The sequence below is a fragment of the Lonchura striata genome, chromosome 8 (assembly GCF_050655825.1).
Source record: "Lonchura striata isolate lonStrDom1 chromosome 8, ASM5065582v1, whole genome shotgun sequence".
Classification (NCBI taxonomy): Eukaryota; Metazoa; Chordata; class Aves; order Passeriformes; family Estrildidae; genus Lonchura; species Lonchura striata.
Genome location: NC_140710.1, coordinates 20,031,947 through 20,059,808, shown reverse-complemented (window position 1 = coordinate 20,059,808; position 27,862 = coordinate 20,031,947). Strand labels below are relative to the sequence as shown.

The 27,862-nt window shown below is 39.1% G+C and overlaps 1 protein-coding gene and 1 long non-coding RNA gene across 2 annotated transcripts in view; one reads left to right on the top strand and one right to left on the bottom strand.

Annotated features, from left to right (window-relative positions):
• LOC110479950 (uncharacterized) overlaps positions 1–24,698 on the top strand; it is a 322,855-nt gene extending 298,157 nt beyond the window's left edge. The window contains exon 18 of the mRNA XM_085585937.1: positions 20,234–24,698. Within this exon, the coding sequence (XP_085442063.1) occupies positions 20,234–20,261 (28 nt within the window). The 3' untranslated portion in view covers positions 20,262–24,698. The remainder of the gene's footprint in view (positions 1–20,233) is intronic.
• LOC146766765 (uncharacterized) lies at positions 1,811–26,817 on the bottom strand. Its single transcript, XR_014956904.1, has 4 exons — positions 26,679–26,817; positions 24,314–25,942; positions 7,891–8,115; positions 1,811–2,016 (listed from the first exon to the last, which is right to left on the bottom strand). It is a non-coding gene; the product is annotated as an uncharacterized LOC146766765 (long non-coding RNA).
• Positions 26,818–27,862: the final 1,045 nt, after the last annotated feature.

The following is a 27,862-nucleotide window of genomic DNA, read 5'->3' as shown; positions in this document are numbered from 1 at the left end:
TAAGGATTTTAAAGAGGGAAAGAGGGTTTCTGAGAACCCAGTCCACTGAAAACCCTGGACTGCACAGCCATCTTACCCACTGGGTTATCCCATGGAAGGGAAATTTCTCTGCACTAATAATATTATTTAATTTGCCTACATCTTTCAGTGGGTCTTTACTCAATTTGAACCATGTTTATCAATACTTTTTGAATAACTGCAATGACAGATTTCGGCAAAAGACCTTATATGACAGGGACTTGCATGCTTGCTTCAATATAGAATGTTTTATTCCTCCTGGTAAAAGAATAAATGATGTCTGGCCAGCTCTCAGTGCTTTCTAAGCGTATTATACTCTATATTGAAAAATATTACAGTAAATAGATGTGAATTTACTACGCTCTGGAAAACAATGGCTTGCTCAGTGTGTGGGTGAATTTCTTAATAAAGGTATTGGGTCAGGGTTAGATGTCTGTTTACAAAAGAGGGTTATCAGTGCTTTGCCTCATGCATTGTCACAGACCCCAGCTTTAGATCAGGGTGCTATTGCCTGGCAGGATTTCTGTTCCTAGTCTGAAAGTGCTCAGTCTCAAACATAAAAAATTAAAGTAGAAGGTCCTTTCTTGTTTAAACATATTATTTATTCTCTATAAACCTGATAAGTAAAATTATTTTTATATTAAAAAAATATTCCTGAAATCTAGAATCCAGAAGAACATACTAGGTTTCCCTCTTGTTCCATGGATGTAGCCCTTTGAGGGCACCACAGCATCCCAAACCCAGAAATAAGGTTTTATGGGAGAGCTGTACCTGAACAAAGGTTCCACAGACTGCAGTGAATGTGTGATTCAGGCACCAGATGGAGTTTCCTTCCATCAGATAAATGGAAACGTTGGATACCCTCATGACTGGGAAAAAGAGTCAGATTTTAGTTTGTAGACCACTTTATACAAATATTGTATTTTAACACATTATTTTTTCACATACATATATGAGCTATCCCTCTGATTAAAATGAAAGATATTCAATTAGCTGAAATTAACTGTTGGGAGAAACATAGGGAAGACTTTTAAGCCCTAGAAAGGGCTTAAAACAGTGGCTGAAGAGATGCTTTAAGGAAATGTTAAAATTAGAAAATATGTCTTTTCACATCCAAAATTCACAACATTTTATTGTAAAGATCGAAAGAAAAGGATTTTATTCCTGAGGGACTTTCAGAGCACACTGATGTCTTCCACAGTCCTGACACTACTTGACTTTCTGCAAGTTCTTGGAAAGATGTTACAATACAAAGTTTTTGTTAGTTGTTTCAAAATCTCTGGGACAGACCTTTGGTACTAGTAGTTCCTGAGACTAATGAAAAATTATATTTTGAGGATGCTAAAGATTTTTATTTAAATTCTTAGTGAAACCTCATGCAACATTGGTGTTAAAATTCTGATTTTCTTTGCATTGCTGGTAACAACTCAGACGTGTGTTAGCTGGGAAGTGAAACAACTGGGGCAAATAAGAATAATTCCTTTTAGTAGAATAACTAACTATCTGAACAAACAGTATATAATTTTCTTAATTAAGCTCATAGAAAAAGTGTTTTTTTGGATATTCATCTGCTTCTGGATGGTGTCATAAAGATTCCAAAAGCACTTTTCCCACGTGCAGTCACCGAAGGGTTTGTGCCCTTTTCTGTCCAGGTCTCTCAGAATGGTTATCTCTGGCTTTTTGTTCCCAGCTTCAATTACACTGAGCATCTTGTAAGGTTTATTTTCCATTTTCAGTTCAGCAGCATTGGAGGCACAGAGCATATTATCATGTGTTAGATAGATTTTATGTACTGTTTCTGTATTCAATGCAGGTTCTTGGTTTCAGTCTCTTCTTTGGATCTTTCAAATCTGTTCTTCTTGTCATGCTCTGCCCTTGTAACTGAGATGAGCTGAGATAACCCTCTGCAGGCATTTTGGCAGTTGCAAGAAAGACAGTGTCATTGGCAGGGTATAATTCAGCATTTTCTTTTGCTCTTGATCCTTGAAGATTATTGACCTGCAGAAAAGATAGTTCAGCCTATTAAATACATCTTTTAGTTGCTTTCACAGTGCACTTGAGGAGAGGTATGAAGGCAGGATTATGAATTTTTCTTCAGTCAAATTAAGTGGAATTTAAATTAGGGAAAACCACAATTAAAGTTGACTTGCACAAGGATCAGTTTTGTCCAAGCCTACTAATGGGATTTTAATTTTTGATTGATCTGATTCTCCTTTCACACGATACGGATGAAAGGAACTTCAGTGAACTCACTGAACCCTCACAACTGCAAAAAAAGAATAATTTCTGCCTATGTAGCTTTGTCTTTTTAACACTAACTGCTGAGAACCAGATGCACATGCACATACCTAATGGCATGTGATCAATTTTTTCATTTCTCATGATAATGTAGAATATTTAATGTGCTCTCTCTAAAATGCCTACTACCTTAATGTATAAGACAGAGCAAAGTAAAATGAGTCCTCTTTCATTTCACAAGAAAATTAATTTTGACTATTGCTTTATATAGATTTGCGTGATTGTGACTTGGGTTAAACAGACTTCTCAGCTTTTCTATACAAATTTATGATGGGAACAATTCCTTGTAAATCCCATTATCATAATAAAATCCTATTACAATATGATGAGGGGGGAAAAAACCCAAACAAAAACATTTGCAACATTTACATGCAAGTCTGCTTTAGTGATTGGCATCTTTATGATACCCAGGTGCTCTGCATGTTCTTTTATGAGAATTGAATTACATGACCTGGAAGTTCAGAGTAAATGTTTAAGCTTTTCTGGTCCTTGAAAAGCATTAAGGTGGAGAAGATGTAGCAATACTTGTTAGTGAAACTATTTGGAAATTGAATTACAGATGCTCTCAGGGCCACATCCCATCCTTATATAATTTACAGAAGCAAGTTATCTCCCTGACCCTCAAACCTCTGGTACAACTGCCTCCTTGCTAAATAAAAACAACTAGATCATCTATTTTGACAAGCCAAAGCTGGGAATCATTTTTTAAAGCCCAAATCTAGCAATGTCCCTCACTTATTATGGCAGGATCTCCCTTCCTTGTGCAGCTGGAGGTGCTCAGCACCCCCAGGTGATGCTTGCTGCACACTGGGCAGTGCCTCCACAGGTTTGGTCTGTTCAGTCTCTGAAAACTTCCAGATGCAAAATTCACTTTGAAATGGGTTGTTTCACACCAAGTTTCCTTGTTTCCCTCTCTGTAGCCCCTGGCTCTGGAGAAGCTTCAGCAGTGTTCTGGAAGGGGCAGATACCAGCACTGCGGCTGCCCTGGCACCCAGGGCTGGGAAGGACGCGTGTCCCTGCCACGAGCTCAGGCGTGAGAGCAGAGGTGAAACGTGATAGGAGCACTTTTCTGGAGGGGCAGACTATTGCATTGAAAACCATGAAGTAAATGGGCAAAACCCATTATTTTGTCAGGATACTTCCCTGTCAAAGCACATCTGAAGTGGTCTCCTCTCTGTCTGGTTGCGACACTACAAAGTTGGACCCGCTAACTTATTAATTCATTCAATGAGGTGTTTAGGTAAAATTCTAGATATTTTGTGTTACTGAAAGTAAGAATAAGAAAACAGGATGGCATGAAGAACTACATTAGTACTGCATGAAAAGAAAATGTCAAAATACATAATGCAGTGGTACAATAAGGGTTTTACCAGATTTCCTTAATTATTTAAATACAGAACAGTCCTGGTGTATCAAAAGAAACTTAGTTGGGCAAGTGAAAAATAACACTCCTGAAAAAAACATATAATATTACAGTAATTATGTTGTGCTATATTAAATTGTGTAATTGATTCTAATATCTGGTGTGGAAGGAAATTTGTAGCAGGTTGTTACAACTGATCCCAACAGTGTTGGACACTATCGTTTTTTTTCTAGGGGAGAATATTTATACTCTAAATAACATTTTGTAGGCAGAAAAGAAAATTCAAAAATGCTATAACTCTTAGATAAATTGTAAAAATGTGGACCAGATTACAGTAAAATAGCACTTGTTAAATTGTAATAGCCTATTCTCTTCTTGGAATTTATTCCAGCCTCACTGATAGAGGGATCCTTGTTTAAATGCTATCATGACTGGTTTAGTTAACTACTCTGTCTTGCAAAAATGCCAGAAATATAAATTTGTATTGGGAAAGTTAAATATGCCAGGTTACATAGGTGTATAGGTTACCTGGACCCTTCATCTCACAAGCTTCCAAGATAGAAGTAATCCTTTAATCTTCTGAGTGAGTCTCAAGGTTCTCTTTTTTAATGTTGTACTACATTTTTATCTACTTTTTTTTTTTTTTTTACTTTTCTGAATCTCCTTGCTAAATCTATTCTGTGTTTATTAGGTGCTAGAGATGTCCCTTCAACCTTACTGACAGCAAAGGCTCTGGTGAAGTATTTTTATATATATTCTTTTATATAAGAAGATGATCATTTCCTGAAGTATGCAAAGAGTCATTACTAATGGCAAGGAAAAGATTTTGAGCCTGATCTTGGCCAAATGACAGAAGAGATCAGTGAGAGAAAACACAGGGATGTCACAGAAAATGGGACAGGATAGTGGAATGGGAATACATATTGGCTGAATGCAAGACTTTTGTATCTAGGAGCTGATTTCTCATTCAGCTAATTTAATTAAATGCATTGATGTTTATTTATTACTTTCTGGTAAATTATGGAGGGTCTGTATATTTTATTCTGCCTCTTTCATGATAACAATACTGCTTGTCTTGCACCACAGACTGGCAGCTAGTGAAGAGCACACCACGTGCATCACTCAGTTTGGCCAAGGAGCAGCTGATGAGCCTTTATTGTGTTTGAGAAGCTGTGCAATTTCTAGCCCAGTGCTGGTGAGATTGAAATGGTGCAGTATCCTAAACAGTCCAAGTGATGATAACATATAAGTAACAATAACAGGAGGTGTTATGCCATCTTGGCAAAGTTACAGCTTTGGAATATCACTTTAACTACGAGTAATTGCATCATAATCTGTATTTTTGTCTGCACTGCCTCCTGAATTCCTTAAATGTGTGCAGGGCCAGTGCAGAAATGTTGCCAAATTCCATGGGGACACAGCACCTCAGACAGTAAATGTTGATTATAACCCATGGGCTCTGTTCACACCATCAGCTCAGTCACTGCCCTTGCCTGTGTTTGAGTCCTGGCTCATGGACCCACCAAACTCCAAACCATGGGACTCCTTTTCCTTTTCCTTTTCCCTGCTTAAGGTGATGATGTCCAAATGCCTGGGTGCCAAAACTGAGAAAATTCCTAATTCTAATCACATGCTTCAGGTATGTTTGACTTTTGTGATTCACTTTTTCTTCATTTTTGATGCAAGACCTGGTTCTGAGTTTTTTCAGTAGCAGGTAAACAGAGGAAGTATAATGGCAATTTGTACAATGTCTTTCTATCGCCTTTCCCTTTGAACAAAATTAAAATATATTTTGTCAGATAAATCATCAAATATCCTTGTGATTTCCATATATTCTTTCTTTCTATAATGCTAATTAAATGTCTGGTGAAAGAAATGGACACGCAATGCTGGACAAATTCTGTTTGGCCTGAGGCTCATCTTATCTTCAAACTGACTCCAAAATCTGTGGTTTGAAGGGCCATAGAAGTGCAAAATCAGTAGAAAGCTTAAACAAGAGAACAACAGCTCATGTTATCATCTAATGTAAAGAGGAAAAGATAGCAGAAATAAGTAATGTAGCTAAGTATGAATTGTGCAAATTAGGATGCTTTGCTTAATTTAAAATGTTTCAAAAACTAGAAAGGGTTTGGTACAGAATACAGCCATTACAAGGAGTTGTAAAAATACCTCAGGTGTTTATTGAAATAATATGTATATAAAGATCTGACTTTTTCCAAATAACTTTATCTGAAAAGTCTATAAAAATTTTTATTTGCAGATAATTCAAAATTCACATTTGGTCTGTGAGTTCAAAATACCGTCTCATCATCTCCTATGGGGAAGATCAGCATAGCACTCCCATGCATTTTGTTTGTTTTTATATTTCCCTATCAATTATTGACCCTTTCCTTTTTTCTATTGTATTAGTTATTCAGAAATTTTTGAATTTGCATATGTAAGTTTTATTCAGCTATGTGTATTTTTAAAAGCTAGTTTACATCTTCATGAAAATTATCTATAAATATTCTATCAGAATTGAACACGAAAGTATTAAGAATGTCTTGTCAGTGACCTGCTAATTGGATGGAACTTTTTAGATTTGCCTGCAATTTCTGGTGCCATCACCAGTGATCCTGTGTCAGCCTGAACCTACCCTAGATTTTTATTTAGGAATTTAGATATATTAATAACTCAGAGAGGTGTGAGTCTCAAAACCAACATTCCTCATTTCTTTGATCTGTCAACTGTGCTGTCGCTCATCTTGCATTTCCTTATTTCTTTAATTCCATATGCAACAATATTTTAATTATATAGTTGATTTTCTGGGACAGGTGCAAAATTGCTTTTCAGAACTATAAAACAATCATCATAAAGATGGGGGAAGTACAGTTATTTTACACACATGTAAAATAAAAAAAACCCTTCTTCTTTCTCCCTTATGAGAAGAAGGGGTTGAAGCATTTTCTAAGTTAACAAAACACAAAGAAAGAATGCATGCTTTAAAGGAGAAAAAAAAAAAGAAATTAAAATTTTTGGTTTACTGTAGGTTGGAGATAATTAGTATCATTATTGATGAGCTCAAATTACCAGTTAGTGTCACTGGCTAATTTTGGGAATATGAACTGAGGACCCTTCCTAATCAGTTAAAAAAAAAAAAAAATGTGCCACAAGTGTACAAGAGAATAATTTTTTTCTGTCAGTTACATCCATTTCACCTTTTCTCTATTAGAAGTTTAATGCATAGGCAGGTTAAGAGCAATATTCTGCAGTTTATGAGGAGTTTTCTTTAATGTTTTCCATGCACTGACCTCGAGTGGCTACGACACGAGGTATCTTTTTACATATGCATTTGTTAAGAGAGTTTAAGTGATGAAAAAAGAAAGCGAAGTACGGTTAATACAATTTTGATTTTTTATGACTTGGGGTTAGTCAGCTGGAAAACTGGCTCTCTTGCTTTAAACTGTTTTGCTGTTCAAATGTGTCTGCATCTGAAAAATCTCTGTGGACTATAGCTTTGAACTGAAAAGGCATCATTGCTGACATCTGACTGAGAACTGTCATGCTGGTTAGTAATTCACCTTCTGAGGTGCAGTTTCAAGGTTCACTGGCAGTAAAAGGTGGGATGTGGGCAGCACAAAGGAAGTTCTGGATGCAGGTGCTGCCTGCTATGAGATCCTGGAAATACTTCCCATCCCTAGAAGGAGCAGAGTATGGAGTGAAGGGAGAACTTTGCAGAGGTTTTTCTCAGTAGCAAATGGGATTACCTTTGAGACAGTGGACTAACCATGAGCTGAGGCAGGGGTTTCATGACCAGCAGAGAGGGCATTTGGGGAGGTGGTTCAAACTGCACTAATGCCCAGTGCCTTAAATTGGAAGAAACCAACAGCCCCTGAAAACACTCCAGGTCAATGTTGTGTAATGGTGGAAATTGTTTTTGGCAAGGAGCACAACAATGGATGCAACCATCAGTCTCAGAGTTGTTTCTCAATGAGTACAACTCTCCCTAACAGAGAAAACAGGTTGTAAATTCACTGGCTTGTGATAGACATGGGCATGGGGATGGGACCTGCCTTCTGCCCAGCCTGTGCCAAAGTGCAGCTTGAACTGCTCTGAACTCGGGGGCTGCTGCTCACAGTCTCTGTGGAAGCATGCACTGATGTAAATCCTTTTGGCTTGATTCCATCCTCATATTGACCTGCATGAAAGTACACTGCTGTCAAGTAACTTACCTCAGGATGAGAGTAGAATTAGATCATAGTCATGGCCCAGGTCTGCAACTGCTGTTCTTTTATTTTTCCTTTTTTACTTTGGCTGCTTAGAATGAGAGGGAAATGGCCTGTTGAATCTTATATGGTCAAATGGACTTTTGCTGAGGCGATGCCCAAATTCTCCATAAATTATTTCTTTTCACTTGGAGCAGGTCTCATTGTGAACATCTCAGGATTCATATTTAACTGAAAAAAAAAAAAAACTCTCTCTGCAATGGAAATTCTTTGGTGCAGCCCTTTAGCCAAGGATTAAAAATCTCCTGAGTAGAAAGCAAATTAAACAAAAATTTATTCCCTCCGTTTCATTGAGTGAAACCCCACTACTTTATATCACATCAGCCCTAAGTGATGTTGTGTCACATCCTAGGCAGGGCAGTGTTCTGCCTCCTTTGCTCTGTGGCTGATTTCATAGCAAGACCTCTATAAAATATGAGTGGGGAACAGCAATATCACCTATGGTTACCTCAAGAAATCAGCTACTTTATTCATGAGTCTTTGTATCTAAAGGAGGGTGCTGAACCAGAAATAAAATGGTCAGATAGGAAAATGGAGTCAGTCTTGGTTTACTCTGTCAAGAATAAGGACAAATAAAGACAAAAAACTCCCAAACTCAAGCCAGTGATTTTCATGTAAAACCACTTGTGCAGAGTATCTTTTAAAGACCATGTGTATTTCTATTCTACACTGTTGCCAGGTCCAATGCTGCTGTTTCCACATTTGACTGTAGAGGTACTCCTCAACTCTTATCCCTACCTTGTCCTTTTAAAAAAGCTATGTTTCTGGAGGCAGTCTTTTTTAAAAACAAAATTCTTCTTGATCTGTCATTGCAGGTGGGGTTAAGAAAAAGCTCAGCTTTATTAAGTGCTGTGAGAAAACCTTTCTGTCCCTCACATTTAAGACTTAGTGCATGTGCAATTCCTTTGCATGCTTCTAAATGTTTTAAACATGAAATAAATCTAAATGCTAAACTTCATATCATTTTTGTCCAGCCAAAAAAGATAATTAAATAGCAGGTTACATCAATACAGTATTGTCTGTGTCAGTGAGACTTCATTAACAGATGCTGTTACAATATAGATCACGTATTTTCACTGAAAGAGGGATGTGTGTGAGAGCTGTGCATTAACAGATAATTTAGGCTGACTCCAGAAAACACTCAGATTCAGTCTTCTGTGGATATCTTCTTTTACTGGCATTTTCGCCTGCGTTTTCATTGCTTGCAATGGCCATTTAACTGAAGAAATGCAGCTGCCAGCATGAAAGGATTATTTTGCTAATCTTCCTTAAAGCTTCCCTCCGAGTATTCTATCAATATGAGGTTGTTGGTAGGAAACAACATAAACCTAATATAAATCCTGTTTTTTGGAACTGTGATTTGAAGTTGCACAGCATTCCACAATCATGTGGAAGGGTATTTTGTAGAATGCTTGTTATTCATTCTTTCATTCTGCTGTCCCTTAAATCTAAGGCCAAATAGGAATAATGTTTTCCTGTAGCTGCCCTGGCAAATATGGCTTTTATTACAGGAGAGTCACACAATCTTCAAATCCAATTAGACTCATGCCATCCTGTTGAGGCATACATTAAAATTTAGCAAATGAATCTTATGGAATGACCTGCTTCATCTGCCATAGTACTTCTTCCTTTTAGTAAGGGATTCCTCAACCTGAAACTTATTTTTTCTTTTTACCTACAGTGGGTTCTTTCAGTAAAGGAAAAATTTGGAAACACAGAAAATGTATTCAGAGGCAGTGCTGTAAATGGGACGGCATGTTCCATCTGAGATAATAGAGATGACCTGCTGGTTAATAAAAGATAAAACCATTTCCAGGGTCTTGAACTAACTGCAAGAGAACCCAAAAGGAAAAGAATTTTTTTTCTGTGTAAGCTTTTTAGACAAGAAAAATGAAACAAAAAACTCGGCACCCTTCCATCTCCATTCTACATGTGCATTGGAAATATGTCTCATTAATTAGATTAATCTATTGTCCCAAAGGTACATTGAAATGTGATTTCACCAAGAAGAAAAAGATTTACTGAGATTCTTCTTAGTGAAAGAGATCCTGGCAAAACCACAGATCATTATAGCCAGAGCTGGGCCTGATGGATTCTTGCTGTTTGACTGACCCTTCATTTTGTTAAGTGTGAGAAAATTTTGCTTAGCATATCAGAATATGAACTAACACACTAAATATTTTATTCTGTGCTGAATTAAGTATTACAGGTTTTAATTCATCTTCATCAAGCACCCTTATTGAAAATTAAACGGGCACAACACAGCAGAGTGGGAAAGGAGAGGCATTATAATTAAAGCACAAATAAGCAGAGCATGTGACTCTATTAAAATTTATTATTAAGCTATTCCCTGCAAAATGTGTCATAGCTTTAGCAGTGCTTTGCCATAATGAAGTGTTCTAGCCAAAGCCCTGGGGTTTTGGATCTGTTGATCCTGCTAAGCCAGTCCTGGTGATGGGAGGGGCTGTGTGGCAGCAGGAAGCCTCTTGGTGCTTCATTTCCCATCCTTTGAAGAGCAAAGTGCCCCAGGCCATAGACGAGGGGAGCCTGCAGCACTCTGCAGCCCTGGCATCCCTGCAGGTGCAGCCCCAGAGCAGCAGGAGCCCCTCCCTGGGAGCCTTGGGCAAGGGCCAGCCCTGCTGGAGAGCAGAGGGGTGCTGGGGATGGTGGTGCCAGCGATGCCCTGAGATGGTGCTGAGATACAAACCCTGCCTGCACGGTGCTGTGCCTGGCACTGATCTGTCCCAGTGCCAGCTCTGGGACCAGGGGGCACAGAACTGCCTTTGCCTCTGCTCTGCCCTGTGCCAAGGACGAGCACCATGACTCTGAGGCTCAGACATGAAAGCTTTGTTCTTCTGATCCAGGCCTGCAGGCTGAAATCCCACCAGATCCAAGAAGGGCCAAAAGTGTTTGCTTTGGACACTTTGATAAAAACTTCTCTATTTGTAGCAAGACTTTCTGCAGTGGTTTATCTTTGTTTATCTATTATATGTTATTTTCACTCCTCTATTTGTATTTCAATTCATTTTCACTTTTGTTGTTCTGAGATTCTTATACTGAGACCATCCTGTTCATTAGTGCACTTAATTTGTCCCTACAGCTGCAGGCTGAAAATCTTTAGCTATGGCTGTGGCAAATGACTAATCTGCACACATTGTTGCTCATGAACATATTGAGTCATGTTTGCTTTAGTGAATGATCTGGTGTCAGACCATACAGGAAGCCTTTCTGGCATTTGTGTTGTGATATATTTTGTTACCATGAAGTTTAAATGCACAGATTTAGGACTGTGTTAATTTTGGTTTTCTGCCTTGTTTCCTTGCGATTGTTGTTCTTATTACAACTTTGTCAATTATTTATTGAGTGTATTCAATTTCCAGCAGAATATACCTGGAGATAATCATCCTTTTTCCCTTCTGCAATACCTGTGCTTTCTTGTCAGTGATTCACTCCGACACTGTTCCTTTCCTGAACGTGCAGTTTTAATAGAAATGCCAAATGTAGTAAGCCTGCTTTAATGACTAAGTGCATTGAATGTCACAGAGTGGATGCATTAAAAAAGGAGTTGAGACATTCCTCCAAAAAACTTTTGAAACTCAATAAGAACTATGGCTAATCTTTAAGAACAAGATTGTGGCTGTGGTCTCATGCAGTAGGAACCCATTTCATACCCTGAGGGAGCTACTTGTATCTCTTTCCCAGAGGTAGGACAGATCAGGGAATTTGCCACTTTAACCTCCTGCTAGGGAAGTGGCTGGGCAGGAAGAACAGGCAGGAAATTACTACAGCCATATTTTCTTCACCTTGCTTCCCAGATCACCTTTGTTTCTGGTTTGGAAGGATAATAATTTATTGTTCACTTTTGCTCAGGGATGGACATGAAGGCAAAATCAACCTTCTTGTCAGAAATTATGTGAACCAGTTGGTTTTAGAGCCAATACTTCATCAATGGCGCTTTTTCTAGTCAAAATAATGGTATTCCAACAAACTGCTCTCCAGTTCTTGTTTATGCTTTATTTATAACAGCTTATCTCCAGAGCCAACAGGAGCCATTAGTGAGAGATTCTTCTCCTCCAAGATGGAAAGCCTGGGTAAAGCTGCTGTTCCCAAGGAGCAGGAGCCAGCAGGGCGTGTGTAGCCTCCTTTGCGCAGGGCAGAGCTTCCTTTCCCTTGGAAACGGAGCTCTCCACACAGAACACTCCTCCTCCACTTAGTGCCAGAGAGAGGAGTCATCTGACCCATAAATATTAGAGTTGAAAAAACCTCTGTGGTCACCAGCTCGAGCCCCTGCAAACGGTGGAGCTTGGCATGATCCTCAGGGAGGAACATTTGCCTTGAAATCAGTGATCCTCCCTGCCAGATTACATCCCTCCTCTCTCATTTAGTCCTATTTAATCTACATTTTCCTCTTCAGTAATTCTGAGCTATTACTATGCTTCTACCTGCTTTCCCCATGCTGCCAACCATCCTCCCACACCACCCTCCACATTCTTGTTATTAATTCTTAAGTACTCACAGCCTGCTATCATTTCATCTTTTCTCTAGACAGGGCAAATTCAACAGTTGGCTTTCTTGCCTAATTACTCTTAATCCAAAAGCTGCTGTCTTCTGAACTTTGTGGATTTTTTTGTTTGCTGCCTGCCCTAGTTAAGTATTCTTTTCTCTTTAAATCTAACATGATTTCCTAGTAGGGAATGCTCAGAGCATTGCAAATGTAGCTTTACCAGCCAGGACTGTGTAGAACATTTCAATTCTGTGTACAATATCTTACTGCATGTAGCCACAAGGACAGTAATCAATGGGATTGCAGAAAACTCTGAATTTTATAGAAATCAAAGGAAAAAAACACTGAGCCCTGGGGAAAACAATGAAAGATTATTTAGGACAGAAAAATTAAGACATTTAAAGAATTGTATCTTCTTAATAGTACAAAGACAGGTATCTGTAGATTTAGGTGTTTTGTTGGGTTTTTTTTGTTTTGTTTTTCTTTTAGGAAAAAAATCTATAAAACATTTTTTTAAAAAGGAATTATATTTTAAATACTTATTTCTTCTGTTCTGCAGAAAATGCTTTGGGCCAAGCTTCTTTACTGATTATTAGCCTGTGCTGAGTGCACACAACACTTTGCCCTTAGTCTGCAGGGCACCCCAGTCCTGCCATCACACAGAAAATACCCAGAATGCTGCCTCTTCTTGCCTGGCTGATGCATCACATTGTGAATCACAGCATGTACTGAGTGCAGGTGAAATAACTTAGCATAAAGACAAGATCTGGTCTGAAAGAATCAGCCCCAATTTGGGTTTGGAGTTAAGAGCATATTCATAGTAATTATTGTGAAAAGAAATATCTCTCTCTCTTTTAAAATTGCTTCTAAATTGAGGGCAGGGAAGGGTTGGCTTATTATATAAGGTTTATATTTTTTTATTATTAAAATTATGGCTTATATATTATATGTTTGCTTTAATTCTAATTGCAAATAATTTTGCATAATGTATGTTCAAGATTGTCTGAAAGAAGTACACAATATCTCATCATTCTTCCCTCTCAATACATTGTGAAAAAATAATGGGGGAGAAGGATATCCACTTAAAATCATAAAATCTTTAATTAAAGGTATCTATATGGGAAGTCTCTTTCTTCAGAACATTATTAAATATTGCCACCTTCAGGTGAAAGCGTATCTAAACATTTAAGGAGAGATTTTCACAAATACTCTTACAATTTTCCATCTTAACTATTTTTAAACCATGCTTATGCTTTTTCTTCTGACAGTTGAGCACAGAAGGGCAGACAGGGTGGTGTACTAAGTTTGGGGAAATTCTATTCCTTGGGTTTGAGGAAAGCAAAGCAGAGTGGAAGAAAGCACTACAGTTAATATATTAAACCCAAATAGTGTGTCGTTTCCTTGAACAAATTATCTAAGAGAACTAGAATCCTACAGTTTACTTTTATGTTGTTTTGCCTCTTGCAAAACTTCTTCCATGTTCTCCCTTTCTAATATGGAAGAATAAAGATGATTTTTAAAGTGAATAGAATTGGCTTGGTTGAAATTCATGTCAAAGTTAAGCTTAAATTTATAAGAGAAATTCCCTAAATTAAGGAGAGAAATTTTGGAAAAGAAATTTACAATTAATTAAATGGTGATATCAATCTATAGCAAAGTTCTCAAATCTATTTGCCTTGCCAAACATTTCAATCTCTCTTTAAGTGTAATGAAAAAATAATTATAAATACAAGTACCCCTGCTGGAGAGGGCACTCACATTAAGTAACATTCACTTTGTTCCTAGTCTTGCCTCTGCTGGTTCTTCCAGTGCTAAGCAGGAAGATTGGTCCATGGCAGTGAGTTATTGATTAACTGATGGCAGGATCCCATTTCCTGTGTATCTAAAGTCAAATTCTTTTGAAACATGGCATTACACAAACTGTGCCTTCCACCCAGAGAAAAATTTCATGCTGTTCAGTAATAGCAATGGCAAACACTCCCTTTGGACTGAGCATAACGCTCCACTTCCCACTTAAATGGTTTTGCACTGTTGCACTAAAGAGCTGGCACATTACTCCCCACAGGTGGCTGCATTTCAGTGCCTGGGTGGAGAGAGTCTCTATTTCATCTTTCAACTGTAGTGAGTGCTAAACATAACATGGGGCTCCTCTATTTTCACAGGCTATTAACCTTCCAAAACATTTATCTCCAATGCTAAACTTTCTGGGGCTTCAGCTTCAATTCCAGCAAATGTCTCTATTCAAAAACAGTGCATTGAGAATGAATTAAGTCCCCTTGCTACAAATAGTAGCCATATGCCAGTGCTAAACCTGGGCTGAAACAGCTTTCTGAACTTACTCCTTCTCAAAAGTAACATTTTTATTTTGGCAAGTTTGAGCAAAGTTCTTTATCCATTTTTAAATGAGAGCGACAATAAAACAAATAATCTTACTGAACTTCTGTTCATAAAAGCATTTTGAAATATTGTACTTTATAAATAGTATTTTCATAGCATTTACAAAATGCAGCAGAAGGTTTGAAGAACTGAAAGCTGACACCGCTACAGGAAAATGGTGAGTCTCCAAGACTTGGCATAAAAACCCCTTAGCTTTCTTCTGAGGAAATACATCCAGCAGACAAACACATCCTCCTAAACAAGTAGTTTAAGTTCCCTGTTTGCTGAAGGTAATTTTGCTTAACAGAGCAGATGGAAAGGGTGGTTCTCAATAGGTAGCTGGGCAAGTTTAACCACAGGCACTGCAACAGCCTCAGTGACAGTACAGTCAGGAGGGACCCTGGAGGGAGACACTTTACCAAGAAAAGGGAGGCATGCAGGTATGGCTGAGCTGTGTCAAGGTGTGTTTCCCCACCCAGCCTGACCTTTATTCCCACAACCCTGCTGGAGTGGAAGCCACCAGTGGCAGCCATACTGTATGTGCTGGTCATGCTGGCTGCAACCAGATCAAAGTAGGCTCAGGAGAGAGACAGCAAACAGCTCAGTAACCAAGGGCTAATTTGAGCAATACACCCACCTAACCACAGTGCTGCCCAGTGTCCAATTCAAGACACATCTGGAAGAAATAAACCTCTGTACTTGATCTGCAATTCTGATTCTATGATTTGACTCCATGAAAAGTGGGCAGCCCATGGCCCATTGAGTCCTCCTGCCTGGCAGTGGGCTGCACACCAGGATCTCCCCTGGAGCAGGGTTGCCTCTCAAGGTTTTTACTATTCAAGTCTGAGAAACTCTTTATCACATCAGATACTTGGAAAATGAATTAGGAATAGACACACTGAAATTCTGAAATCTTAGCTAAGTGACATGAAGGATGGATGGTGAGTATATAATCCTTTGGACATAAACCATTGACCAAGTCTGGGACTAAGTCTGGATTCAGCTGCACCCAAACTCTCCTCTGAGATGTTTAGAATGCAAGGGGGTCCTTTATCAGCCTCATAGTCTTCCTGACAGTTTTGTCTGATGCTATTCTTTATGCAGTAAATTCTTGTTTACCTTGCCATCAAATCTTGTTAAATCAGTGTTGTTAACTCAATGTTTTTTCTCAAACAAATATATTATATTGTTGCTTCTCTTATGAGTGAATGCATTGCTCCATCCACAACAACTAAACAAGATGCTACATAAGCCATGTATATAAAGTATTGCATGACTCTAGCAGAGAAAGTGATAGCTAAGTGTTCAATGCCTCATTTTCATTCCCTCTGTCATTTAGAAAATGTGGCTGAAGATGAGATTTTCTCTGCTTTTATAAAATGGATTATTATAACAAAAAATGAAGGGCTGTGGAAGAGGATGGTTAGTCAGAAATACTTTCTACAATAGAAAGAGGAAATAAAAGTGAAATTAGGTACTAAAGGGAGGAAAACTCATCCAACAGTAATTCAGCATTCAGTCACTGGCAAAGGAAGCTTAGAAGTCCAAATAAGAGATTTTGAAATACTTAATATGCAGGATCTGTGGAATGATGTATAATTCCACTGGCTGTTTTCTCAAATTAAAAGTCTTCCAAAGGAAGATTCAGAAAGTCTAATTTTTTTTTTTTTTTTTTTTTTTTTTTTTTTTTTTTTAGGGTGTCATGGGTTTCTCTCAGAAACACTGCAGCATTCTTTCTGCACCCATGGTAGAAAAACTGCTGTGGTTCAGTGTAGCTGGATGGGGGTAGTTAGGATACAATTTCCACAGTGGTATCAATACACTATAATCTCTGAAGTGCTTGAGAATTAATAGCTTATATAAATGTAGAATATTATTACTATATACTCAATTGGGCCATACTGAATAGGGTTAGCTGCTTTACTGGGTCTGTCTCCATGGAAATTGGTGAAGTCTAGAGTATTGACTGCTAGTTAATCAAGATAGTATTGGCCATGCTCTGCTTAAGAGGTCTGACTTAGTTTCTGCAAAATAAAGTGCCCTTTAGCCAGCTGACAAATAGGTGTGAAATCCTGAACTGGTTGTTCAGTGCACAAGTTGCTGATCAAGATACAGTGGCATATTTTCCTAGTCCCTTGGGTGGCTCAGACAGGAGTGCAGTGGTGCTGGCTGGGGGTAGGAGCAGTGTGCCAGCATCTCACCAAATCCCTGTTGGTGGAGGTGCTGCAGAGCACAGGCAGCATCAATTCTTGCTGTAGCTCACAGCAGGTGAGTGAGTGCAGCCCATGCACAGACCCAGCCCAGACACTGTCCCTGCCCAGCAAAGGGCCTGCCCACCCCAAACAAGTCCCTGTGTGTGCAGCACCTTCCTCCCAGCACAGCTTTTGGAGTGCATGAGGAGATGTGTTCCACGAGATCTCTGGCATTTAAGCTCCTCTTTTTGTGCCTGGGCCAGTGGACCTTTTAATGTGAATTTGGGAAAGTATCCTGGGACTGTGACTCTGTGAAGTACGAACCAGGAATTCTCCCAGATTAAACAGTCTGTGGAAGAACTAAGTATGTTTTTAGTGTTGAGAGGGTTTGATCAACTTGGCATATATGGAAGTGCCACAATTTTGTTTTCTAAGCCTTAAGCCATTCACTTAACTGTATTATAACAAAATATGAGTCCACAATTTTTTCCATAACAATACTGATTTTCTCTTGCCTGAAAAATCATATAGCCTCTTTGTAGGTACAAAAAATTCCCCAAACAAAAATTCTTTGATTTCTATGTTGAAATCATGCTAGTAAACACCGCAAATCATTATGGTCTTCATAATGGGGCATTAAAATAAAAAGCCTGCAGGTGCTCTGTCATGATTTACAGCCTGGCTGATAAACACCTTGGGCTGTTTTATTTTACCATGGAACAAAAGAGAATTAACTATTTCTCCTGTACAGAAAAACCCTGAAGATACTAATAAGCCTTTTCCAAGAAAAAATGTATAAAGTCATCGTGAAACTGGTAGATAGTCTTGGTAATTATTTAAGCATTGCTTTTTAAATTATTATTTGATATATGAAATATTGTTTTTCCATATTGAAAATACTTTTGAATATTCTGTGCAGTTAATCTGGCAACTGCTGGAAGCCGTGTTTTATTATAGCTGCTTGAAAGATACATTGTAAACTTAAAATAATTCAAAGTGCATTCTGCTTCAGAGTTTCCATAAAAATTCAGTGTTATTATGGTTCTCTTTTCATGCTGTCAGCAATTTCTGGACTCTGCAAAACTTTGGATTTGCTTCTTATTCTTAACTGAAAGACACTGTAAAATCTGAGAACCATGTGATGTTATATTCTTTACTTCTAACATGGACATGGACTGCATGGACTACTGACAGCTCTGTTGTCAGTAAGATCTGATGCCTTGTACTCGATGTTGGATGTATTTGTTGAAGCCCCAGCTGCTGAAACCATGTCCACAATAAGTCTCATCTAACTTATACTGTCTGAGAATTAAACTAGTTTCTTCTTCTACAAGCAGGTTGTGAGCAGCCTGTTTGGTGGAATGCTAGGACCCAATGAGGAATGAGTCTTTCTAGAGAAGCTTATCCCTCTGTTTCACTAACAGAAATAGCCTGAGCATTACCTTTTCCCTTTCTGAAACCCTAGGTTCCTTATCCTAAAACTTATATAACTCTTTGCATACTTTCTATTTACAATCTTTAAGCAGAACTTGTTTGTTGTTTATCTTTGCAGATTGATTTAGGATTAGCATACTATTAAACATGTCTTCTTTATTTTTCCATCTATTTCATATTTAAGTGAAAGGGAAGATGTGAGAAGTGCTTCCAGTGCTCTGTACGCCTCACAGGTACTGGGGCTCTCATCTGCCTCCTGGGTGAACAGGGTTATTCAGTTCCTTCAGTGCAGAGGCTCTCAGTGGCACCAAGAAAAACTCAGGGGCATCTCCTCAAGGAAATGCTCAGAAAAGCTCATAGGACAGCCCATAAAGTATTCCAGACTCAAATATTCTACTTAAAAGTACAGCTATATAATCTAGAGGAGTATCTTCTGATTTAGAGATGTAAGATCAAAATGCTGCCCTATTAACTTAGCTGTTCCTAGGCTGTGAGAATGTCAGATATGGATAATTCTGCCTTGGACAATTAGACAACAAACTTTTTTTTAACTGCTGTAGGAGTTCATTTTTTACGTGCTTTTAATTTATTGTGTTTCACAGGGAAGATTAATCAGGCTTGTAATTTGTTTTGTTCTCTATAATCCTTTTCAAGACATTGGATGAAATAAAATTATGATCAAGACTAATGATGGACGTGGATCAACAGGCCTTTTCTCTCTGTCATGAAATGGAGTGCTATGAAAAGGTTTCCTTCCATTTTTAGTTTAGGAAAGAAGAATCAAGTCAAAAAACAGGGCAAAAAATGAAAGAGAAGGTAAAGTTGGGAGCAGGCAGAAAAAGAAAGCTTCATCTCTTCCCAGTTTGCTAGAAAATCCCTTTCCCTCTCTCAGCATCACCTTTCATTCCTTCTACTCCCAGATTATGTTAAAATATTTACTGAGGTTGTTCTTTAAACCCACAGCAGCTAAACCACTTTAGCATGGGGTGAATTTATAACAGGTTTCTTATAATTTGTGCCCAGGGACATCATTTTGCAAGTGTCATGCGTAACAGTCAGGCTAAATGGTGAAACTAAAAGGAAAAAAAAGGAAATCACTCATGGACATGCCTGGGAATCAACAGTTGTTTTCTCTGAAGCAATTCAGTCATATTGAGAAGATATATGCTTGGACCACTTTAAAACTTTTTATTATTTACTCAATAGGCTGCAACATCTCTGAAACTTACTGCAGTGTTTATTCAATAGAGCAGCTCTGTATTTTTGGTCTATCATGTCAAAAATGCATTTGGGCAATTATGAAAGGGCACATTTTACTTGATGTCCCTAAGTGGCTCCTCTGGAGCCTGTTATGTTGTACAGCACTTTGTAGTTGTTGCAATTCCAACATTTATGCAGGCATACTCATGGTGTGCCCTTTCAGGAAGTTTTAACCACTCAGGTTAAAACCACTTTCTAACCACTCAGGTTCCTGCATGGACAGGAAGATTGTTCCAAGTAGCATTATGTTATACCAAAATTCTGTCTCTCTCCTTAAAATGAGACTTGCCTTCTGGATGTCAGCAGGCCATTGGGATTTAATGGTAAACTCCAAATTTCACTGGAGGATTGTATGGTTAAACTAATATGAAAAAAACCAAAATTTCCTCCAGTTCTCTGGTAACCCCTTGCTTGTTTGAAAAGTCTCATTTTTTCTGGTGTGTCTGTGAATATCTCAAGCCCACAAATTTAGTGTTTTTTAAATAACACATACTTGTCTTTGTCTTGCATCGATTCTTGTCAGTGAGAGGAGATATGTATGTTTGTGGTGATCCAAAAAGGAAGGTGAAGCAGCAAGCTGGAGTTTCCTGGGAAAGCCTGAAGTGCAAGACTTTACTTCTCAAGCCAGTTAGCATCTCTCCAGGCTGCATGAGGAAGGAGCACTTCTGTGAACAACAGTCTCTCAAGTGTTTTCACCTATGCCTGGCTTTCCCACAGCATGAAAACCCCACCCCTGAGTTATCTACCTCAGAGCCTTTGACAGGACAGGGACTCTGTGTTAAATATGAAAACACCTCCATGGTTAAAACATGGTCCAGAACCTCAGCTATTGCATGTTTGGTTTAGGACTGCAAATATTTAATATTGTTTTCTCTGTATTCCCTTACTTCTGTGAAACAAAATTGATTAAAGTTCGGGTATTTTTTATTTCTACTTTTTATTGTTTTAGTTCCTTCAAACCTGCCGGCATTGCTGAGGCATTAACACCAGTAAGAGGGGAGTTTTCACATGCAAATTTTACTCCCTTAATTAAAAGCAGGAGCACTTGATTACACTGCTGAGCCCCAGAGCTGCAAATATGTAAACAAAGGTTACATGCTCAGAAAAGAAAATTGAGCCCTAAGTCACAGTTTTGTGATAGGCTCCTGTTAGTTGTTAGTTAACATGAAGCCCGGTGCCAAATTTAATTCCTTATTCCCACACAGAAGTTCATGCTCTTCCAGAAGTAAGTTTTGTGGTTATTTTCTTTGGGTTTGGGATTGTTGTTTTCTCATTTTGCATTTGCTCTTCTGACTTGGAATGCCCTTGTTTCCTGGCTGGTAGCAATAAAGCAATTAAGAGCAGGTGTAGCTTGAAGAATGTTGTGCAGCATATAGAAAAAGTGATTAACAGGAAAAATAAGCCACAGGCTTTAATTTGTTTCTTAATTGTCATCCAGGTGTGGCCTTAGTCCTTCAAAATTATGAGGATGCTGGGCTTCTGCTGACTCCAGGAGTCATGAGGACTGCCTGCTGGACCTGAGAATAATTTAGTGAGACTTTGTCTCCTGTGGTAACCACCCTTCCAAAATTGCCTCTTCCTGTCTTTGCACAGTGGTCCTTAGTCCGTCAGCTATCCTGAAATTATTGCTCTTGGTAAATTGGGTCATACAAATCACCCGGCCACAAGAAAAACAGAAAGACAAGCAGAGCACGCTGGTACTGTGTGCTTTCTCTAAAGCAGCTGATTTCAATCATCTAATTCTTTGTAAGTTCCATAAAAAGTGCTGGCATGACTTAGAGTCCTGGGGTGAAGCAGGGGGAAAAGGGCTGGGGAGAGATGTGCTGAGGAGCAGGAATGGCTTAGACTGGATGTACCAATGCCATGAGCATGTCTTGTAGACAGACCCTCTCTGATAAAGACAGTAGTGTTACATTTTAGTTTTCTAAGCATAAACCAGGGTAGCAATGCAGGACATTCCCTTCCCTTACATAGGTAAGTATTACTGAGCTGACAAGTTCCCTTTTTGATCACTTATCTCTAAGTTTTAACAAATAAGAGCAATTTTGAAACATATACAGGGATGAAAAGGACACAAGATACTTTACACTGGTGTAGTTCTGATAAACCCACACTTCTCTGGGTGCTTCCTTAAAAAGTTATGTGCATGGTGCCATGTAGGGGTGATCCTCTCTACCCTTGCATGCTGCTACATGGCTTTGCAAGGCAAAGGTGGCTCTGCATGCTACTAGCCAACACATAATAGGACCTGTTTTAGGCAAGGAGCTCTGGGATTATTTGAGGTTATGGTGTGGTGTGCCGTGTTAATGTTTTTTTTAAAGGACATTTCAGGGAATTATATTTTGACTGTGATCTTTAATACTTTGGAGTCTTGTCTGCTCACTGTCTATCTATGGACTTTTGGAAAGATATGTAGCAAATTTCAGTATCTGCAGTAATGATCCCCCAGAAGTAGCAGAATGCAGCCCATATGTGACATTTTCAGTTTGCAAATTCCAGTAACTCCTTTCACTGAAGGGTACAGTTCAGGCCCCCTCTCCATATACAGCCTCTAATTGATTAGAAACAGCTAACTACAAAAGAAAGTTTGTAAAATAAATTGCCACAAACTTCACAGGTCCAATGAAAGCACAGCTGGCAGGACCCAAGTTCAAGGCAGATCACAGCTGCACATGTACTGATCAGAGTACAGCCTTGGGTGAGATTTACTGTCATTAAGACAATTTTGGCCAAACCTCATTGAATCAAGGCATGTATTCACTGACTCCATATGCTGACCCCAACATAACCACTGAGATTGCTGTTCTGATCTGTGACATAGAAACTTCACATTGCCTGGAAAATGAATCTCTGCATTTTGCCTTAATTTGGCATGGTGCTTAGAACACAGCATGAAACACAAACTGGATTATTAACAGAAGGCAATGCATTTCCTGAAGATGAGCTAGAACCCCAACACCAAGGGCAAGTTCCTGTTATCCAGGTAAAGTATATTATTTTGTCAGCTCCTGCATACATCCCATTCCCATTGATGGCAGTTTCAGCCACACACATGTGGAGCTTCCACTAACACTAATGGGCAATACCTGCAGCAGATCTCGGGCTAACACTGGTGGCAATTGCATACACCTGCAACACTCATTAGCATTAATGAGGGTTTTCCTGTGGCTATCTAATGATCACTAATGGGAATTACACACATGTGTGTTTCTCATTAGCATTAGTGGCACATGAATTTCTCATTAATATTGATAGGAAATGCAAGAAGCCATAGCTCCCATTAATATTAGGAGGAAAGTTGCACTTACTGCAAGGAAGAAGCTATTCCTGACACATCCTCAATGAGGAAGTTTGAGCTGTTGTTAATTCTGTTCCAAAACAACTTCAGTTTGTGCTTTCAGTGAATTATCCAAGTCTCTATGACCTTGGCCACCAGATATGTTTTGTTCCAACATGAATGAAGCAGTTCTGCAAAAGTCCAAACATTCCTTTCTTTGTAAGCAGACAGCATGTTATCTCTGTCTTTTTTTAAGCAAACCTATTTCTGAATTGCTGCTATTTCAAAGAAAAGTGTGTATATGCTTTTCACAGCACAGGGTGGCACACTCCAGCTGCTGAGTTATTGCCATAGGCACACCAAATTTATTATAAGTTCTTGTCATCATAACTCCATTTTACATCATGCACTAATGCAGTATTGTGTTAAACTCTGACATGGTTCCTGATGAATGTAGTTGAGACTAAAGGCCACAGCCTCCCTTCAGAGTAAAAAATTGTATGAATTTACTACAGGATGGAGCTTTTTATCCTTCCAGTTACAAAGGCATTAAAGTTCAGCAGCCCTTCCAAAAATGGGTTCTCATGCCTGCCAAGTGGTTTCCATTGGCTTTTCTGTAGGACTGTAGTTTGAGTCTCCTTTAGAACAAGTGCCAGGACTGTTGGCTACTGTCAGTGCGAGCTCAGGGATCCACGTGGTGGGGCAGCCAAGGGCATTGCATCTGGGGAGGATTTCTCCCTGCCTCTTCCAAGGGCCAGCACTGCCTGGGGGTGCTGGAGAGCAAGGCTGCCCACGTGGTGTGAGCACTGGTGACCAGACAGAGCTAAGGAAGAATGATCTCCCTACCCATTATCTGTATGGAGATACAGGAAGGTGATTGCACCAAGTCCTGAGCTGGGAATCAAGTGATTTGCTGTCAGCTCTCACCTTCATATCTTACAATTAAATTCTACTTTTTCTAGTCTTTGGTATACCCACCACCTTGTACACAGGAATTATAGCCTGAAACAGGATCTCTAGATGCCACTGTAAGTGCTTAGCTACAGTTAATACAAACAAAAACAACCCCATCAGATAGAAGCTATTTAAAACAGAGAGCAATATATTTAGTTTTAAAAGTGCCCTTTGGTAAGATAGTCTTATTGCTTTTCTCATTACTGTGCAGAATTGGAACAATCATTGTGCATGCAAATTAGTTACAATAAACAATATTTGCAAATAGCAGATGAAAATTAAAGGATTATATTTGGCAAACACAACTGCTAGATCTGATTCCCCAGGGCTGGGGGAGGTACAGATTGCACCTTCCGTGCTGCTTGGATGTACCTCAGCACAGGGAATGGCAGGCTGCTCCACTGAGGCTGCTGGGCCATTCCAGGAGCTTCTGGAGAGAGGCAGCAGGAGTGTGAGAACAGTTTCCAACTCTCACAAGAGCTGCAGACAAAGTGTCTCTCCCCTCCCAGTGTGAGCCTCTCCCCACCCTAGCTCTACCCCCCTGCACACCCCCTTATCACATATTGGTTCTGAGTCGGTACACGCACGCAGGAGGTGGTGCTGCTTTCTCTACAAGCAGATGTTTCATTGCTGGGCTCCTTGACCACAGCCCCTTTATGGGTTCTGTGACCAACTTCAATTCACATGAAAATCAACAACTAATTCAGGGAGAGCCAGAACAATGCATAAAACTGTTTACAAGCCCAGACATTCAAACTCAGATATATGCTTACTTAAGGTGCACACACTCATCCACACTCATATGCACCCATCCTGGAAGGTATAATGCAGGAAAGGTGATTCTAGTGTTAATCTAGTCTAGGATGACAGATGTTAGAAGACATCAAAGAAAATTACAATAATAGTATTCTGTTTGGCTACAGTAGCATTAAAGATTCTAATCTGTAACTACAGCTTTCACTTATAATTCAGACTTTAGCTGCTAAACAAACTAAATAATTTATCAAGTACAATATGTTCTAACTCTGCAGCTTGCAAAAACTGCAGCCATACCTTTATTTCAAAGAGTCACCAAATGGTGGAAATGTCAAGCTCTTCCTTAAAGTGCATCTTCCTCAATTCCCTTGGTAGATAGCACTGATATTTTTTTTTCCTGAAGATGTTTTATTGTTTTCCTACTTTTCATCAGGGTGGGGTTGCCATGGCAATAAAGTAGGATGTCTTGCTGGATTTCACCTTTGCTGTCTTGCTTCATGTGGTTCTCTCTCCTCAGAGCAAACATGGTGGACGCAATGCACATACAGATGTCTGATTTCAGACTTCTTTCTCGAGTGTGCTTGGCAGCTGCTCTCCTGAGACAGGCAAAGCAGCACTTCGCAAGCAGCACTTCACTTTACATTCATCTTCCCACTCTCCAGTGGCCACCATCATGTCTCCCTTGCTTTCTGAGCTCTCTTTTAAAATGGACAAAGCATTTCATGAAAGACTTGCTTCCAGTGTAAACAAAAACTTTTGCTTAAGCATTTCAATTAACCAAATTATCAAATCAATTCTCCCCTCAAAGTTAGTTGAAGTAAAGTGGCAAAATATGCTGCAATAAACACCCATTACATATCACAGCAATCTCCCCAGAGTTACCCCGGTTATTGGATTTAAAAGGCTGAGTTTAGGTTGTGATGCTGTGCCGGTGAATGGGATGTCACCTTTCCCTGTGTCGGGGTTTATTGCCATACCAGTTTTCCCATTTAGATTTGTCCCAGGAAGCAAAAGTTCAAAAATTAAATCACTCACTGGGTTGAAGAGTTTTCATTTTATGTATGTATCTTTCCTGCATCCTTCAAAAATAGATTATAAATCTGTCATTGATATCTGAATTTCATAGTGGCAGCATCTCAAAATCCCAGATGAAAAGGATGGTAAATGCAGACTTAAGTCACAGTCCTTCAGTGAACATTGCAGATCAGCTCTTCTCTCCTTGTGGAGTACCAAGAGTGGAAATAGCTGAAATTTCAGGATACGCTAATGAATAATGCATCCCATGCCACAAAATTATCACTAATATCACAAGTATTTAAAGCTCCATATCCAACAGCTATATATATCTCAAAAGTATTTTTAAAATACATGGCATTTTTAATACTATGGGATTTTTTCCCTTTGGTGTTTGGATTCCTCTTTGCAATTCTGCCAAAGTAAAATAGGGATGTACTACATGAACCCCTGTGGATTAGTCATGATGCCTTTCTTTGTCACTTTCCAAAACTCTACTTGTAATGGCCAAGCTGAGAAAATGTTTCCCAAATTCCAGGTCAGGGGTTTATGCTCTGCTTTCCTTCTTTCTGCCTTACTCACTAAAGTAGCATTAAGTTTCCCTTTGATTTTGGTACCACTGCCTTGGCAGAACATCAGTGTCATTTTAAAGTATCATTATAATATTTGTTCTTCTGACTCCATTGGTCTCTGCTTGCCAGTCCCAATTTTTTTCTTGGAAAGATACTATTAGCATAATTATTTTTCTAATGTTATAACACCCCAGAGACATGGCCATTGTCTCCCTTTTCCATTTAGTTAATGCCATAGAAAACTTACAATCTGGGTAGAAGACAAAAAATAACACATGTATACCAAGACAGATAAGAAGAGTGCTTTGAGACTATGTGACTGTGCATGCTAAGCAGCAGCACTGTGATAGTCCCTTGCTTTTGGTGCATTGTAATAAAAGAGATTGAAAAGGAACCTCCAGCAGCTGCTCCTTCAGAAGTTCTTTCATAGGATGGAGTACAGCAAAGAGCATGAAGTTGCTTCTCTGAAAGTCTTGTGGTTGGTGTAAGATGTTGGCTTGTCAGATCAACGGGTGGCAGGAATTGATTTCTTAGCAAAGTCACTCAGAAGATTGAAGAGAATCTTCTGTGATAGGAGAAAGTTTAGTGCATATTATTTTGCTGGCCTGGAACATCTCTTTCCATCTTTTTTGCCTGCTAATAACAGGCTCACTGCTGCTGTCATGATGAGGATAATCTGTATTTTAGAAGACAGACTCTACTATTTCTTCCCCAGACTAACCCTTCTGTGCATGACATATAACAATTACAGAGATAATCATGGCTGCTTCTCTCCAGGTTGTTTTTCAAGACAGAGGTCACTTTTCCTGCTACTTTGGACCAGGACCAGGCCATCCTGTGCCTTTTAAACCAAACTTCAGCCCAGTTTATCAATGCACATGGGACAACTTCAGCTGGCACCAGTAGGCCTTTGCTCAGACCAGTTGTGACAGTGCCTGATTTTAGTGAACTAAAAGCAGGTCCTGCACAAAAAAGGCTCCAGTGTTCATTCCATTGCCTGAAATGTGTGGCATGTGTAGGTCCCTTGTTCTGGAAAGCTGTGCTACATCTGCTGACTTGCTGCTATTTTAGGAATGCACCAAGCCCCACAAAATATGTGAAAAGAAAAAAAAAAAATCAGAATTTTTTAAAGGTATTTACATTACTTAGCATTTTTATCAGGAAGATTTCAAAGTATTTTATGTGAATATTACTATTATCCCCAGATTATAGCTGGTAGGACTCGGATAACATATAGATCAGCTATTTCCTCAAATCCATGGGAGAATTAAGTGATGAAATTATGAATGGGATCCTCCATCTTGGCTTTCTATTCCATGTTGTAGCTATCACATATCTCTATGTCATGTATGTTTCTGGTGTTTACAATTTAATTCAGCTGCACTCCCTGCCATTTAACTCAGTGACAATATGTGCATTTGCAGGAGTGGGGTGGGAGGGCCAATTTTTGGGCAGACCATGTGTGCTGTTTACAGTCTAAAAAGCATGTAGTGTGAAAATCTGATAGCTCTTGAAAATATCTTCCTGGGCATTTTGCTGAGCCTGCCAAGAAAACCGATAATTAACAAAAGTAATTTTT